At 38.7% G+C, this 15,711-nt stretch overlaps 1 protein-coding gene across 1 annotated transcript; it reads left to right on the forward strand.

The window, feature by feature from the left end:
- The first annotated feature begins 8,897 nt into the window (after positions 1-8,897).
- LOC114149279 (proteinase-activated receptor 3) lies at positions 8,898-15,063 on the forward strand. Its single transcript, XM_028024992.1, has 2 exons — positions 8,898-9,642; positions 11,571-15,063. Exons 1-2 carry the CDS (start codon positions 9,576-9,578, stop codon positions 12,611-12,613), a joined length of 1,110 nt encoding a protein of 369 aa, XP_027880793.1. The 5' UTR covers positions 8,898-9,575; the 3' UTR covers positions 12,614-15,063.
- Positions 15,064-15,711: the final 648 nt, after the last annotated feature.

Raw genomic sequence — 15,711 nt, forward strand, 5'->3', positions numbered from 1 at the left:
GATCCTCTAAGAACTTTGAAAGTGAAACATTTCTGTGGCCATATTTTCTCCAGCTGAACCGTCCAAACTATTTTGAGACGTTTAAATATGTATAAAATGGCAAATGTCTAAAATGTTCAACAGTTTTTTGCAGTGTAAAGTGACGGATTTCAGACATCAGAAAAATGCATCAAGCAACAAACCTGACGCCACTTTGTACTCAGAGAGCAGCAGGAATGTTTTGCTAATTTGCACATGAGCATGTAATTTCACCCAAATACACTTATATCTGCATATCTTCTTTATTTCTTGCTCATGATCTGTGAATCGAGAGCACAGCGTCACATACGGCTGCAACTAACAGTTGAATCAGTAACCAGTTATTCTTTCAAATGTTCCAATGATTAATTGGTTTAAAAGATTGAAATTGAAACATTGCAGATTTTTTTTTTTTAACCATCCAAGCTTTTTGTTTGCAATATAAAAAATTATTCAGAACATGTAGATAAACAAATAATCCAGTTGTTTCTTTTAAACATATTTATTGAGTAAAATGCAATAACTTATGAAATATGTAATAAAAATATAAAGATGAATATAAAAAAATTTCACCTGAGGAGTTTTGGGTAGAACCTATTTACAGGATAAGGTGTGTTTATCTTAAATTACTTATATATTCATATATATATATACATATATATATATATATATATATCTCAGTAACGTGCGGTGAGGTTCATAGTTGGTGACTTAACCCTCCTGTTATGTTAGTTTCTGAGGTACAGCAATAATGTTCGTGGGTCAATTTGACCCGGGGACTGTTTAATCATGCATTAGTGTCAGAAACCAAAAAATTCCTCCAAAACATTTTCGTATCTGATTATTAACTCCAATACTAACCATTTCAATCAATATTTGTGCAATGATGTTTTTTTTTTATTTCTCAGAAATTAAGGATCAATGACAACAACTTACTCATTTACTCATTTGGACATAAAAAATAGAGTTAAAATTTTTATGTCCTCTGAAAAAAAACCTCGACACAAAAAAACTAGAATTTCCTTGAAATTGATCTTTGGTAAATTTTTTCATATGACACTTTTTTTTTTACCAAAGGGTGATCTTTATAACTGAACTTGAGACACACAAACTGTTCAGGGTCAAATTGACCCGCTGATTAAAATCAAGATAAGTGAGTCATGCAGAGAGTATTTATGTTTTCCTCCACATCTGCTGAGTGTCACTCACTGTGGGTGGAGTTTGTCCACGGGAACAGAAAAGATTCCGGTCAAAAGTTGTGTGAACACCTGCTTTCTCGCAGTTTCCTAGTGAAGTACAGAGAGTAGTGAGAAAGTGGGCTTGTGTGTTGTGTGTGGTGAAATATGGTTCATAGCTGCAAGGAAACATATAGAATTGGACATTTTTAAATCTTTTTTTGCACTTCAACTTGACTGCTGGGTCAAATTGACTCGAACATTATCTATGTAAAAAGTAGATGCAAGGGGGGGGGGTTGCAAATGTGTAAAATGAATAAATTTTCAATTTATATGTACGTAGAGTGCACCTATTAAGACAAATAGAAAAAGTTTCATGCAAAAAAAATATTCCAAGCAAATATTCCTGCCATGAGGCAAGAGAACTGCCTGCCTCACATCGAATCTGTTCTCTGTCGTTTCTGATCCTCAGCTCACGAAACACGTCACACACACAGTTGGTGACAAAAACCACTGTACATTATATACATAAGCTAAATTATGGAAAATCAGTACATATATGAAATGTTTTTTCGCCATTTTATTGGCGGCGTACAGACAGGAGGAGCATGCTCCCATAGCAACCAGTGCAGTTAGCGAGAGGCTGATCAATCCCAGGTGAGGCTCAACTCGCTGCTGCCTCACCGGCTTCGCTTCTGAGAACTTGAATGGGAAAACGCGAAAATTCAGCGATTTTGAAGAAAAAATAACCAGAATTGGTTAAGCTAAATGAAAAATAAATACTTTGTAGTACAAACCAAATAGCAATACAAGTGATTTTATCATTATATATGATTTTTCCATGAAGGCAGGTGAGGCTTCAATAGTTTATTAAATGATACTGAAGAAATAAAACCTGGAAATAAATACCTGAAAAGAAACAACAAATTCAGCTAATAATCCAAAGCTCATATGAATACCCAAGCTAAGCAAAAGCCAAAAAAAAAAAGAAACTTAACACAACCCCAACCAAACCATGAAACACAAACCCACATGATGCAATTTGACTTCTTCTTTTTTTTTAAAACCACTCTAGTGTGGTTTTCTTTCTGGTGTTTAAGTATTTAAAGCACTATACAAGGAGTCACTTATAACACTGAATTCTTTTTTTCAAATCTATATAATTGGGTGCTTTTAGTTAAGCAAACAGGCGTCTTAATTAAACACTGCCTTGTTTTTTTTCTTAAATCTTCTGTATGGAAACTCACAGATTATCCTTTAGTAGTTATGTAAATCAACAACCAGAGAAATAAATGTTCTGAAAACCAAAACAAGTGATGTATTCAGGCTGGATTACATTGTACAGAAATGGCTCAGATATACTTAGCATCATAATTAGTTGATATAGCAGCCTTTTTGTTACGCAGGCTTATAAAAACTTACAAAACTTTGTAAAAAATACTTCAAAATTTCTTAAATTTCCCCCTTTTCCCAATTTCTAACGTTTACACTGCCTCAGTTATAAAAGCTATACATCTTGAGAAATTTTCAATATAAGTAAATTTATAAATGCAGAACATCAACTTCAGCAGCAAGACACAGGAAAGGCAACACACACACACACACACACACACACACAAAAACAACTCTTGCTGATTCTTTTTGCAAAGTCATTCAGTCTTTTGCACAATTCATTTCCTAGCTCAGGGTCAGTCTTGTTTACGCCATGAACTCGTGACAGAAAAGGAGGTCTGTATTTAATGAGAAGGAGTTCAGAAAAGTAACTTCTCTATTGTAAATACTTCTGGAAGTTCTCCTTTTTAAAAACAAAAAAAAAATTGCATCTTTAACCGTTGCTGGAAGAAAACTCCACTGATCACAATGGCAAATCATCAAACCACGATGACACACGTTTGTGTGTCACTGCGCTACTCATGTTTTCCTTCCCTTTCTCGCAGCTGGTCACGCACATTACAGTGACCAAGCAAAATGCAGGGCGTACATATTAATGTGCAGCAACCACAACCATATGCTCTCTAGATTTTTTTGTGATGGAGTAGCACATAACTCAAGTGGGAGAAAAACAATATAGTTTTGAAGTTTTTTTAAAAAAATTGTCCTTTTTGTCCTTCCCTGATCCTGTTAAAGAAAAACATTCCCACAGCATGATGCTGAACACACAAGCACACCACACTTTTCAGAGTTTTATATGGAAAAATAATTTGAAAAACATATCTATCCCATTTATGTACATGTCTGCATAAAATCAGAATAAAACACATTGATTTTTGTGGCTAACATGACAACAAGCACTACAGCTGCTTTACGAGGAGAAGTCAGCCTTTGAGTCCTAAATTATTAGCCAAGTGTTTGGTTTTCACTTAGATTCAAAATGTGATTCATTGCTCTTTTGACCTGAGCATCTTAAGTGACTCTTAAAGCTAAATAAAGACATTCGTAACGCTCCGAATGTGCAGCAGCAGAGACACGAACATTAAAACGTGTGGATTTCAAGATAAGATCCGTTTAGGAAAAGAAAAACAAACAAGTCGTTTTCATGCAGGAACTTTCCCAGATTTGAGTCAGGATCGCGACATAAATGGCAGCGACGGCTTCGCTTTGATGTGGAAAAGTACAGGAAGCAACAAGTTGGGCAGGTTTATCTGAGCTTCCAGTGGAAAACCTGTGGAATATGTAGAAAATGTCCATTAGAGTTATTTATAGTAGCATGTGGGTGGGCACTGTTGGACACTTTCATCAAGCCACGATTATGGAAATAAAAAGACGGAGCAAAGATGATTAAAAAAAATATATATAGAAGTTTCTCATCATGAAAGGGAAATATTGCCATCTTCTGAGAGAATTAGGAACTTCCTGGTGATTTCAGTACAATTCAGAAAAGAGAAGCATGAAAAAGTCTAATCATTTCAAAAATATAGACACAAAGTGAACACTGTTATTATTATTATTATTCAATACAGCAGCCGTAAATAATATATACAAATATATACAGAAACCTGAGCAGAGTATTAAACCAGTTTTGTTCCTGTTGCCATAAGTTTCCAAAATTCAACTCGGTTGAATAGTTTTATTTTTAATCTTGTCCTAATGAGGATGCCGTATTTAGGTCAGTGTTTGTATTTTGTTGTTTTTGTGGTGCGTAATATCTGAAACTTTTACTTTTAATTGTTATGCTTATATATATTGTGTGTCTGTGTCAAGCTTCCTGTCCGGCAAAAACGCTGACTCGCCTTACTGTAACCAAATCTACCTAACGGTACGAATAAAGTTGATTGAGACCTCCTTTACAAGATGGCGGCGTGCTCCTTAGCAGAGTGTAGAGCAGCAACACACATTTTATCACCATAAACAGAATCTTAGGATGATTCCTGCAGGAAATTTGAGCACATCTCTTATCGTAAAAACATAGAAGTGTTTTTGAACGACGGTTCTGCTTGTTGTCCTGAGATATCTCTGTTGTTATGATGGGATGCTCTCCGGCTGCTGGAGGACAAATTCATTTCACTTGAATTCAGAAATACTTTATTAATCCCAAAGGAAATGAAGCTCATATTGTTTCAACATCCTTCACAGAGTTGTTGTAGGGGGAGGCGGCTGTGGGCAGGAAGGATTTCCTGTAGCGAACTGAAAGAATCCTCTGACTGAAGACTTTGTTTTTCTATTTCAGTTTCATGAAGAGGATGGTCAGGGTTCTCCGTCATTTTATACACAATCCCTCTTCGCATCATCGTCTCTAATCTTCATCGTCAAGTTGTTGTTTTAAATCCCTGGTTATGATGCTGCCACCTCGACTGACTTACGGAAGATAAACTCACCACTTTGCTTCACACTGCTGACTTTCTTCTTCTACTAGTTTTATTTACAGTTAACTTTCTTCTCGTCTTCCTGCTAATGGGGAGTTTTTCCTCTCCACTGTTGCTATCTGTCATAGCCATAGCGACAGATCTGTCCTATGTGCTCGGTATGACAGATTGATGTTCAACTGAACAACACAACGATTATCAATAACTCGATACAATCTGCTGGGTTTCTTCAGATACACAACTTCTTAAGCTAATTTGGAGAATAAACTGAACTTATTGCTCTGTTTTGTAGCTCGGATCAGTTGTGTGACTGGATTGAATTAACTTGTTTATAAAGCGCCTTGAGACGACCTTTGTTGGGAATTAGCTCTATGTAAATTAACCTAATTGAACTGAATTAAAGGGGCGGTATTATGTAAAACTGACTTTTTTAAAGCTGTATATCATGTTATGTTATGCCAATGGTTAACCAAAGATTTTCTAGGCCCCCCTATGGTTTGCAATAAAATCCCCCCCCAAAAAGAAGATCAACTGGACACACACATCGTTCAACCAGACGTAAACCTATACACATATTTTCTTTTCAAACTCCACTGATGTTAATTTCACACTTCAGGTTGCAACAAAAAAAAAAACTACAAACCATCTTTACAGTGAAACACTTTTGTGTAACTGGTTTTTTTCTTCTTCATTCATCCATTACGCTTCCCACGCCCCCCCCTGTAATGGCACTGCGCCCCCCTCTAGGGGGCGCGCCCCACACTTTGGGAACCACTGTGTTATGCTATTCCCTCATCAAGAACGTTTGAGAAATCCTTTCTCAACCATTCAGCACTCCGTCCTTGAGGATGAAGCTCCTCCTCACAGCTACAGTTTCCAAGCTTCTACCTCACGGAGTAGCCCTTCCCCACGCAGCTCCTTCAGACTAGCCAGCAGCAATTAGCAAACACTTGGTGGAACTGTGTAATTGCTGAGCTCATTATAGGAGCTACTTCTCAGTGACACACAACAAATGTTGTTAATGGGTTAATAGAGGAGCCATGTTGTGAGTTTCACAAAGAGCAGACGCTTCTTAAAGAGACAGAGACCCAATAAGGCATCAAATTACAAAGTCAAATTTCTTTTACATCAAATTTGACACATACAGCATTTTTAGAACACCTGAAGGTAACATAGTTACTGGATTGTGTCATAAAATGGCACTGTGTGCTGTTTTTTTCCAGGCACAATGTGCCTGGAAAAAAACATGATACTGTCTCTTTAAGAAGTGAAAACAAATTGCTGACTGAATCTAGAGCAGTGCAATTTCAGATTTTGCTTAATCCAAATGTGTGTGTTGGGATTGTTGGGGATGGCGGGTCAAACTTTTCTTGAAGTTGAAGAATTTGAATCTTCTCCACGGCGGTGGTATGCTGCCACTGCCATGCTTGACACTTGGTTCAGTGTTCTGTAGTGTAAAAGTTTCATCCCAACAGACGTCTTATCATCGTGGCCACACAGCTGAGCCTTATTGCCCTCTTAGCACAAAATATTTCCCCCAGAAGGCGTTTGGCTTGCTCATGTCAGCACCTGCACACTTTAGCTGAAGACGTTGTTGCTGAGTTTGAGAAAAAGCTTTTTCATGGTAAGCACAGTTTTAACGCTTGGTGATAACAAACTCACTTAACTCTGGAGAACATCTTCAGCATTTGTGGTTCTTGAGTTTTCTCTAAACATGCTCACCAATCCACGTTTAGCAAGAGGGGCTAAACCTGGATTTTCCAACAGGAAAACGGTCATAAAAACATTTTGTAACCGTTTTTGGAACGGAATAACATGCCAACATTAAGCCTTTGAAACAGCCTCAACCCAACAGTAAATAAATTATGCACTAGTGTGTTGCATGTCTAAAATGATCCAAATGAGGCTGTTTACTATGATGAATAACCAACAATAAACTGTAACTCGTTCGCCCAATTCTGCTTTTTCAAATTAACTGGAGTTTTTTGCCATATCGTCATTTTATCTGGGAAAATGAATGGATCAAAACCCCAAATTCTTAGGAGACCCATCCCCGTGGAGAGTGGATATGCCTTTAAAGTTCTTATTTTGAAAAAAGAAAACCAACTGATTTATTAATTCTGTTTGACTTTATGGGAAACAGAAGCAGACCAGAGACGTGGTCGTAAAGAAAGATACAGGAAACAGATGGCTGCCAACGGATGCAACGCTGTGCTTGGAGAGAAGGAACGCCGTAGCGACACGCTAAGATGAGCCGTTTATGGATTTTCATTGTTTCTGTGTCACTACTGCTCTTATGGGGCAACAATTAGTTTGTATTTTACAGCCAACCAGTTGGAAACCGCAGTGGTACAGATCAAATGACTTCCCTCTCGACTTTGCTTTGAACGTCCCTGTGGTCTTCATAGCTTGACGTCACTGACGCGAAGCGCTCCCGAGTCTTAAGAAAAAGAAAGAAAAAACAGTCTGCGTAGGTTGAACACACAAACATTTGAGAAACGGATTTAGTGAAAACACTGAGACATCTGTTAACAGCTGGATGCCAGAGCTCCGATAATAAACTGTCCCTTTGGTTGGAGAAAGTACTGAAATGCTGCGTCTTGCAAAAAAATATATATTCACAGAGCCAAAACCTTTTCATGTTTCATCATTACTAATGGGATTGCATGTGACGGACCAACAGAAACTAGAATGTAGCGAAAAAGCGGGAGAAAAAGCCACGGTGGCCATACGTTTTTATTAATCAAACACTTTAATTTAAAAGAAAAAAGGTTACAAAATCCAGAGACACGGGTTTGGTCTTTGAGCGACCACGTTAGCGATCAAACAGCATCGTGAACACCGAGAAAGCAGCACACAGGTCAGGGTGTCATGCTGAGTGAGGGTGGTGGAGGACACAAATATAGCGAGGCTGAGACATATTGATGATTTAGTGAAAAAAAATGATTAAAAAAAAAAACAATGGAGAACAAAAAACACACAGGACCCAGGAACAAAAAGCCAGCAGGGTGAAGCAGCAGGATTAACAAGAATAAATAGTATATAATGTAGAGCCTTATTGGTGAACAAGGAGCAGGTGGCTGATTAGAAATGGGTTGCAGATGTGAGGAGAGAGAGAGAGAGAAAATGGCACAAGGGGCGAGGGAGGGTACACAAAGTGGTAACAAAAAGCTAGCGGTAAGGAATATAACAAAACCAAAGAACTGAACTAAGGTAAAAACAAGCTGATCTAATCAAAGAAAGAGACAAGAGGCTGGAATCAAACCCCAGATTAACTCAAAACAGGTCCAGGTCCTGACATGGAGAAAATTATGCTAAAGGTTAAAGGATGATTAGGTAGGTTATAAATCAGATCAATGTTCTGACATCATTCTGAAGTGGAAAGCTAAGGCGCTAATAGCAGAGCTAATTTTTCATTTAGCGAGTCAGCTTTTTTCAGCGTTCCCTGAATCAGCGCTAATTTTCCTGGTTGTTTCCTAAATGTTCAGTTCAGATATATAAAACATCAGTGTTGAAGTTTCGGTTGTTAAGAATGATTTAAGTAGTTAGCCGTTCAATTCCTGCTCATATTTTGAAGTGGGTGAATATTGCTAACGCAGCAGTTGTGTTTCCTCTCCTCACATGGAGCCACGTAGCAAAATGGCAATTTTTATTCTCTACCCTGATTGCAGTTCTACAGTAAACAGTTTCAAATCAACTGATTTGCTTTCTGACTAACAACCAACTGTGGTAATTTTGGGAAGATTAGCAACAGAGTTAGCAAAACTTAATTGCTAAAAAACTAATAATGAAATATGTGTTTCAAAGAATCTCTTTGGAAGCGCAAAAAGAGGAACAACTAATTTAAATTTGTTGACTGTGGTACTGTGTTCAATGAGTCATTGACACATGGTGGGTCATTGACACCTGGTGAGTGTCAATATGGCTGAATGTAGCAGAATTAGTGTTTATGATAAATGCTTTAGGGTTAGCGCAACTAATGTTTTAGCGAGAGCCAATAGAGTGTTTTTCCAAGGAGCAGCAGCCAGTGACACTGTAAGAGATAAAGTTTTTTGCGAAAATGAAGTGCATCGTTTAAGTTCCAACACTGCGAGTTGAGACTAAACAAAGCTGCTCGCCTCCAGACAAGCTTATCGTCTCCGGACAGACATTTCCTCAATAATCGTCCGGCTGTCTTTGCTACGCTTCACCTCACGTCATGTTTCCTCTCACATGAATCATTGCTTCCCGTGTGACAGAGGAACATTTTAATATTTGCATTTCCCTCTGGGTTTAGCACAACAGTCTGCTATTCAAATATGCTGCTGGTCATTATGAAGGAACATTAAGAGTAAACAAAAAGTTGAGGCAGAGGTGTTTCATATGGGTTAAAGTGAAACCAAGAGCAAGCTGGGGTGCTGCAGAGTTCATGATGCTTTTTTTCCACCCTTCAGTCTGTGGGTTAGAGGTGGAACTTCTCACTTGAACACTCCCACAGGGCTGACAGCGAGCTGCGGCGCAGAGAGGGGAAACTTGGCAAACAAAAAGCTGCGAGGTTCACTTCTGAGAAGAGCGTCGTTTTACTGCGAGGCAAAACAACATGAGGAAACTTTTCATTCTCCTTCTCCTGTTTGCCCTTTTTGTACACGGGACACTTCAGAAACATGGTAAGAGATGCTTTTTTAAAAGACAGATTTAAGTGAGGTTTGATTAAGATCGTTTTATATGTAACATGAAAACTTCATACGTTTTCAAAACATGGACTAAGACGCGCACACACAGATTGACTGACTCGTTGACAACAACAGAATAATTTCCCCACAGCCAATTTGTGCTCCTTTCAGATTTTGTTTTCTCTGGATTAAAAGACGGGTCTAAAATCCCAATGATCTTTAAATCTCTGTGAAATAGAGAGTTGTTTGACATTAAAGTTTATATATATATGTGTGTGTGTGTGTGCGCGTTTGTTTCTAATACCTTGTGGGGATCATTTTCCTGACATATACTACGTTGTGGGGACACTTCCCCTTATGGGGACCGAAGCCTGGTCCCCATAAGGGGTAACGCTGTTTTTGGATCAGGGGTCAGATTTAGGACTAAGGTCTGAATTGAGTTTTGGTTAGGGTTAGGTATGTAATGCATAGGGTTAGGGTAAGGGTAAGGTTTAGGCTGTAGAAATGAATGGAAGTCAATGGAAAGTCCCCGTAAAGATAGCTGCGCAAACCTGTGTATTTACAAAGGACTTTTCCTGTACAATCAGTGCGACACAAAGTGCTTCATGTGAAATAAAAGACATGATGAAGGGAAAAGAAAAATGTAAGAACTACAGCAATCTCTGCATTAAAAAGAAACAATCGTAGTCTGAAGGGCTGAGGAAACTGAGGTGTGTGTTAGAGATTTTTTGGTATTATCATTTTATTCTTACTCTAGTTCACCTTAAGTCTATAGATCTTAGTGATTTTCTGTTTAAAGTGATTTTCTGTTTAAAGTGTTCTCTTCTTTAAATGACCTGGAGGTCACTACTGTCTGTTCAACTTTACGAGAAATAGATAACACTGAGTTTCTCAGACTTTAAATCCTTTTGCAAGAACACCTCCTAATTTAATCAGTCGTATATTGTTTTCTTGACAGTATTGACCGAGATTTGAACCGGGCTCAGACCTTTGATCAGATATCACATCTGGACCTGGGTTGTTAGATGTTTGGGTTAGAAGCTTTACGACCTCTGTTGTTTTTCCTGACTGCCCCCTTGCCTGTCCTTCTTTGACAATAAAAACAGGAGTTTTTGTGAGAACAGGTCAGAACGATCTGTAGAACTGATCGGAGGAGAGGTTTTGATAGAGCGTTCTCCTTTTGCAAAAGCTCTACATAAAATTCATATACGTTGTCTGTGGTTCTTTCTTTTATTTAGGTTCGAAAGGAAAATACCTATCAGTGTGAAAGCAAAGATTTAAATGAGTAAAAAGAAAGAGTTAAGATTATGAAAAACAAAAAAATACATTTAAATAATGATTGTAAAAATAAATTAATTTAACTCAAACAGCTGGTATGAAAATAACAGCAGTCAAGCAATATAGGTGTGGCAGATAGATTTACTTGAAATCAATAGTTTGTTAGATTGTTATGATTCCACTAATTTAGAACTAGTTTCTGTTTTTGATCATTTCTTTACGTACTTTAGTCTTTCCTTTGTGTACTTGTTTTTTGGTATATTATTTATTGTGCTTGTAGACGTATTGTTTCTCTCTGTTAGTGCTGACGTTGGTTTCTATTTTTCCCTTCCTTCCATTGGCTTATGTTCCTCTTTTTGAACTTCCACTTTGCTGTCTGTATTTTGGTCCGATTCCTGTGCCAGACGTGACGCAGATGAGTTTATAGATATTTCTTAATTCACAGAAGTCAGCTAAAAGCCAATCCCAAAAGCTTGCTTTTGGAAAATAACAGTGTTCTCCACTGCGCTTTGTGCATTTAAAACATCGGATCGTAAAGGAGATAGTTGCCATGCCGTCTGGTTTGTTCTAGACCAAAGATTAAGAACAAATGCATGTCAAAACAAGTTTTTAAAAAAATGACAGAATGTCTGAATTTCTTGCAGGAAAAAAGAAGAACTTGCCGGAGAAAGTGTTCCCTCAGCCCAGAGTGTTTTTAGGAATCCGTCCCACACTGTCTGACGCCCATGGCACCCAGCCTCCCAACGCCACTGATCCTCCGTCTCTGCAGGGCTTAAGCGACACTGCCGTAGGGTACCTCAAAGGACTCCTGAGCACCAGAGTCATCCCCGTCATCTACCTGCTGGCGGTGATCGTCGGGATCCCGACCAACATCACCATCCTGTGTTTGCTCGCCACCAAAATTAGGAAGGTGTCGTCCTCCATCCTCTACTGCAGCCTGGCCACCTTCGACCTGTTACTCCTCGTCTCTCTCTTCTTCAAGGCTCACTACCATCTCCTCGGAAACAACTGGGTGCTCGGAGAAGCCGCCTGTAAGGCGGTCACCGCCTGTTTCTATGGTAACCTCTACGGCTCGGCCCTGACTCTGGCCTTCATCGCCGTCAAGCGCTACATGGCGGTGGTACACCCGTTCATGTTCAAAACGCTGCCCAAGAAGAGGTGCATGGCCTTTGCCGTCCTGGTCCCGTGGCTGGCCTTCGGCGCCTCCGTCGTCCCCCAGGTTTTGGTCCAACAGACATTTTGGGTCTCCCAGCTGAACCGCACCACCTGCCATGACGTGATGCCCCTGAAATCTGACTCTCACAAGTTCCTGCTCTTTTGCAACCTGACTCTGGCGGTTCTGTGCCTTCTGGTGCCCATGGTTGTCACCACAGTGTGCTTCATCAAAATCCTCACCGCCCTCAACCAGTCGCACTACGACTGGGCGATGTACATCAAGTCCAGCTCTCTGGTGTTTACCATCTTTCTGCTGTGCTTCCTTCCCACTGGTGTCCTGCACTTTCTCCATTATGTGCAGCTGTCTGCGGGAGGGGCAGAGAGTCTGTACAAATATTTCAACATGGCGGTGTGTCTCTGCTGCCTCCACGCTTGCCTGGACCCCTTCTTCTTTTTCCTCATGTCCAAGTCTGCAGGAAGCAAATTGTACTTTCTGACCTTCAAAGGCAAGAACGTCAGTGTGTCATTCTGAAAGACAATAAGGGTGTTTTCACACCTGATAGTCCTTTAGACTCGGTTCGATGGGGTAACGTGTTACATTTTCAACATTTGTTACATCTTCAACTGGTGCGATTTACTTTCACGCTAAACTGTGTCAAACGATCCCAGCCCTTTGAAAAACCTGTGTGGGCGCTGCACCAAGAACCGCTGAGGGGAATTAACATCCTACTTTGCAAAGCGTAAACAAAAATGAAGTAGGGTCATAATTTAGCAATAGTAGGACGTCTGTTTTGTCTTTGGTAAAAGACCATGAGCCGTTTCTCTCGCTACCGCTTTGGAGCGATCTCATGTCTGCTTGCATTCACATATGCATTCGAACCGCGCCACAGTTCACTTCAACAGAACTGAGGTTTTTTTAGGCCGAGCAGAGTTTGCTTCTTACATCCGCATCAGGGTTCGATTAGGCCATGCACACCTTCCCAAATGAATCAGACTTTCGGGGCAAATGAACTAGAGTTCAATTAACGTGAACTAAACAGTCCTGGTGTGAATGCACCCTAAATGTTTTTAAGAAAACTGACAAATTTCATGCTTTCTGTGGCTGGAACCCAAAGAGAAAGTAATTCGGTTTAACGGAGCGTTAGCCTTGATGCAAAGGCTGTTTTGAAAGTAGCACTTTTCTTTTCAATAAATGTTTATGACAGATTGGTTTAATGAAACCTGTACCTTTATTACCAGTTTGATGTTAATGTTACAAAATAGTTGAAAGCATTCTTAAATGTAATTTCTTTCAAGCTGATAAGTACGGAGGCCCTCTGCTAACACGGGAGACGAAAAAAAACCCCAAAAAACTATTCACACCTCTTGTAGCTCTTTTACATTTGGAAAAGCAGCATTTTGTTTGGATTTAATAATAATGCCTGAAGGTTTATGACTGTTTGAAAATGTTTTACAAGGGGCAGACATTGCAAATTAGCTTTGGCTACAAATGTTAGCATGTAAGGTGGTTGTTAATACCTGGGACTTGTTCATATCGAAATAGATAATTCAATTCAACGCCACTAAAACCAAATCTTATTTTAAAAAAACATCAAAGATCAAAGTGCTGTACAGATGAGTAAAACATAAAAAAAGATTAAAATACAAGATTAAAAAAGGCATTAAACAGATGCAATCATAAACATAAAGGAGAATCAAATAAATGAGTAAATAATACTTGCAACATTTCAGATGGCGTCGAAAAAAAGATGGGTTTTATGACGGGATTAAAAAATGTTCCATCATGCTGTAACTAGTTTAAATTCCTAAGAAAGCCGGACAATGTTTCAAAGAATAGAAGCGTTTAGCTGCCAACGTTGGGTAATAAATTCAGGAGAAGTGTCTCAGTAAAGCAGGAAAGTTTCTCATTTTAGTGACTCACAAAATTAAATACCTTAAAACGCCATAAGGGGGTTTCCTGTGACTCTCCATCTTCTCACTCTGTTTCGTCTTCTACCGCAAGGTGTTGCCGTTTTACTGTTACGGCTTTTCCTGTTTAAACGAGAACATAGTTTGGCTTTAGTGAGGTATAAACCTCTATGCGGCTGTTTTATATCTCTTTAAACAAAAAGGTTTTTCATTATAACAAAGTACTGCTCCTGAATTTATTTTCATCCTCTCTACACGGCGTAAAACGTGGTTTCCTGCAGGTGGATTATCCTGTAAACAATGCCATCATTCACCAACTTCTTGGACAGCCAGCATCTACTGCCCTTTTTGGAAAGTCATAACCTGGAAAATGAAGAAGCACAACCTTGCTACTAAAAGTAAAGCTAGCATGCCAAGACTTAAGAGCTGTAAGCACAAAAGTGGCAGAATGCTAACTAGCTAGTAAATCAGATTACTGTTAGTTAGCTTGGCAGATGCTGCTCCATAATCAGCAGAGCAGTAAAAGGAGGTGGCTCTCCATAAAATAAGCACATTTACTTGGAACTACTCTGACTTTAAATCTGGAACTTCTTGTGACAGAAGCCGAAATTAAATCTTGATTTTTCTAAGTATCTTCAGCTCGGACAAATCTTTGTTTTGAGTACATGAAACGACTGACACTCACCCTTGTTGCCTCACTCTTCGTTATGCGGTCAGTATGACACGGATTGCACTGAGAAAATACAACTTCAGCAGTGCATATTGGCTGGGCATGTTATGTGGCTGCAGTTTTAGAAAAACACTGGGTTGGTCAAAAGTTTCACTGACAAGTCCCAGCACGACACTGGTTTAATGTGAAGATCCATCTTGTGTACATTTTTCTTGAGCAAGAATGAAACGCAGAGTAAAAACCAGCACTTATTTTGCTTATGCTTTGCTCTTTATAAATGTATTTATTTGTATTTTTTTTACTGTGAAGATCTCCTTTGTCCCTTTTATTAAATGTTATCCTGTATTTCACTTTACATATTGTATAGCTTACTGATGATGATTAAATAAATAAGTTGCAAAATATGTGTGGTTTTCATTGGACGTTGTAGGTGGTTTATTAAGTATAATGGGTAACATTTCGCTCAGACAGCTGATGTTCACTGTCAGGTTGGGCCGAAGGGTGAATGTTCCAGATAAGGCTGAAACGATTAATCAAATTAATCGTGATTAAACATTTATTGAAATAATCGTCAACTAATCGATTATTAATCGTTAACTGGACTATTCAGACTCTAAAAAATGGCCATTTGCTGAAAGAACAACACAGTCAGAGCAGCAAATAAGTCAAAACTACAAATAATCAACAGTTTTTTAAAGGAATGCTATGTTATTTGTTTTCTTATTCACAAAAGTAATTGAATTATTTGCTTATTTGCATCTTTTATTGTACTTCAAATATTGTATAAAAAAGCCTTACGTCGTTAAATAAAAAAATTGCAAAATTTGCCATTGTTTTCTTTTTTATCAGATCAATCAATTAATCAATAGAAATGTCAAGTGTCAATTACTAAAATAACCGTTAGTTGCAGCCCTGGTTTCAGAGTGTTAAAAAGGGAACTGACTGTGTGTGCTGATTTTTTAAAAACTTTTGGGACATGTCCATTTGTGACCTTGATTTCATGGCGTGCCATTTGGTTTGTCTCATAAAATCTCAAGAACATACACCGGAGT

The sequence above is a fragment of the Xiphophorus couchianus genome, chromosome 8 (assembly GCF_001444195.1).
Source record: "Xiphophorus couchianus chromosome 8, X_couchianus-1.0, whole genome shotgun sequence".
NCBI classification, from domain to species: Eukaryota; Metazoa; Chordata; class Actinopteri; order Cyprinodontiformes; family Poeciliidae; genus Xiphophorus; species Xiphophorus couchianus.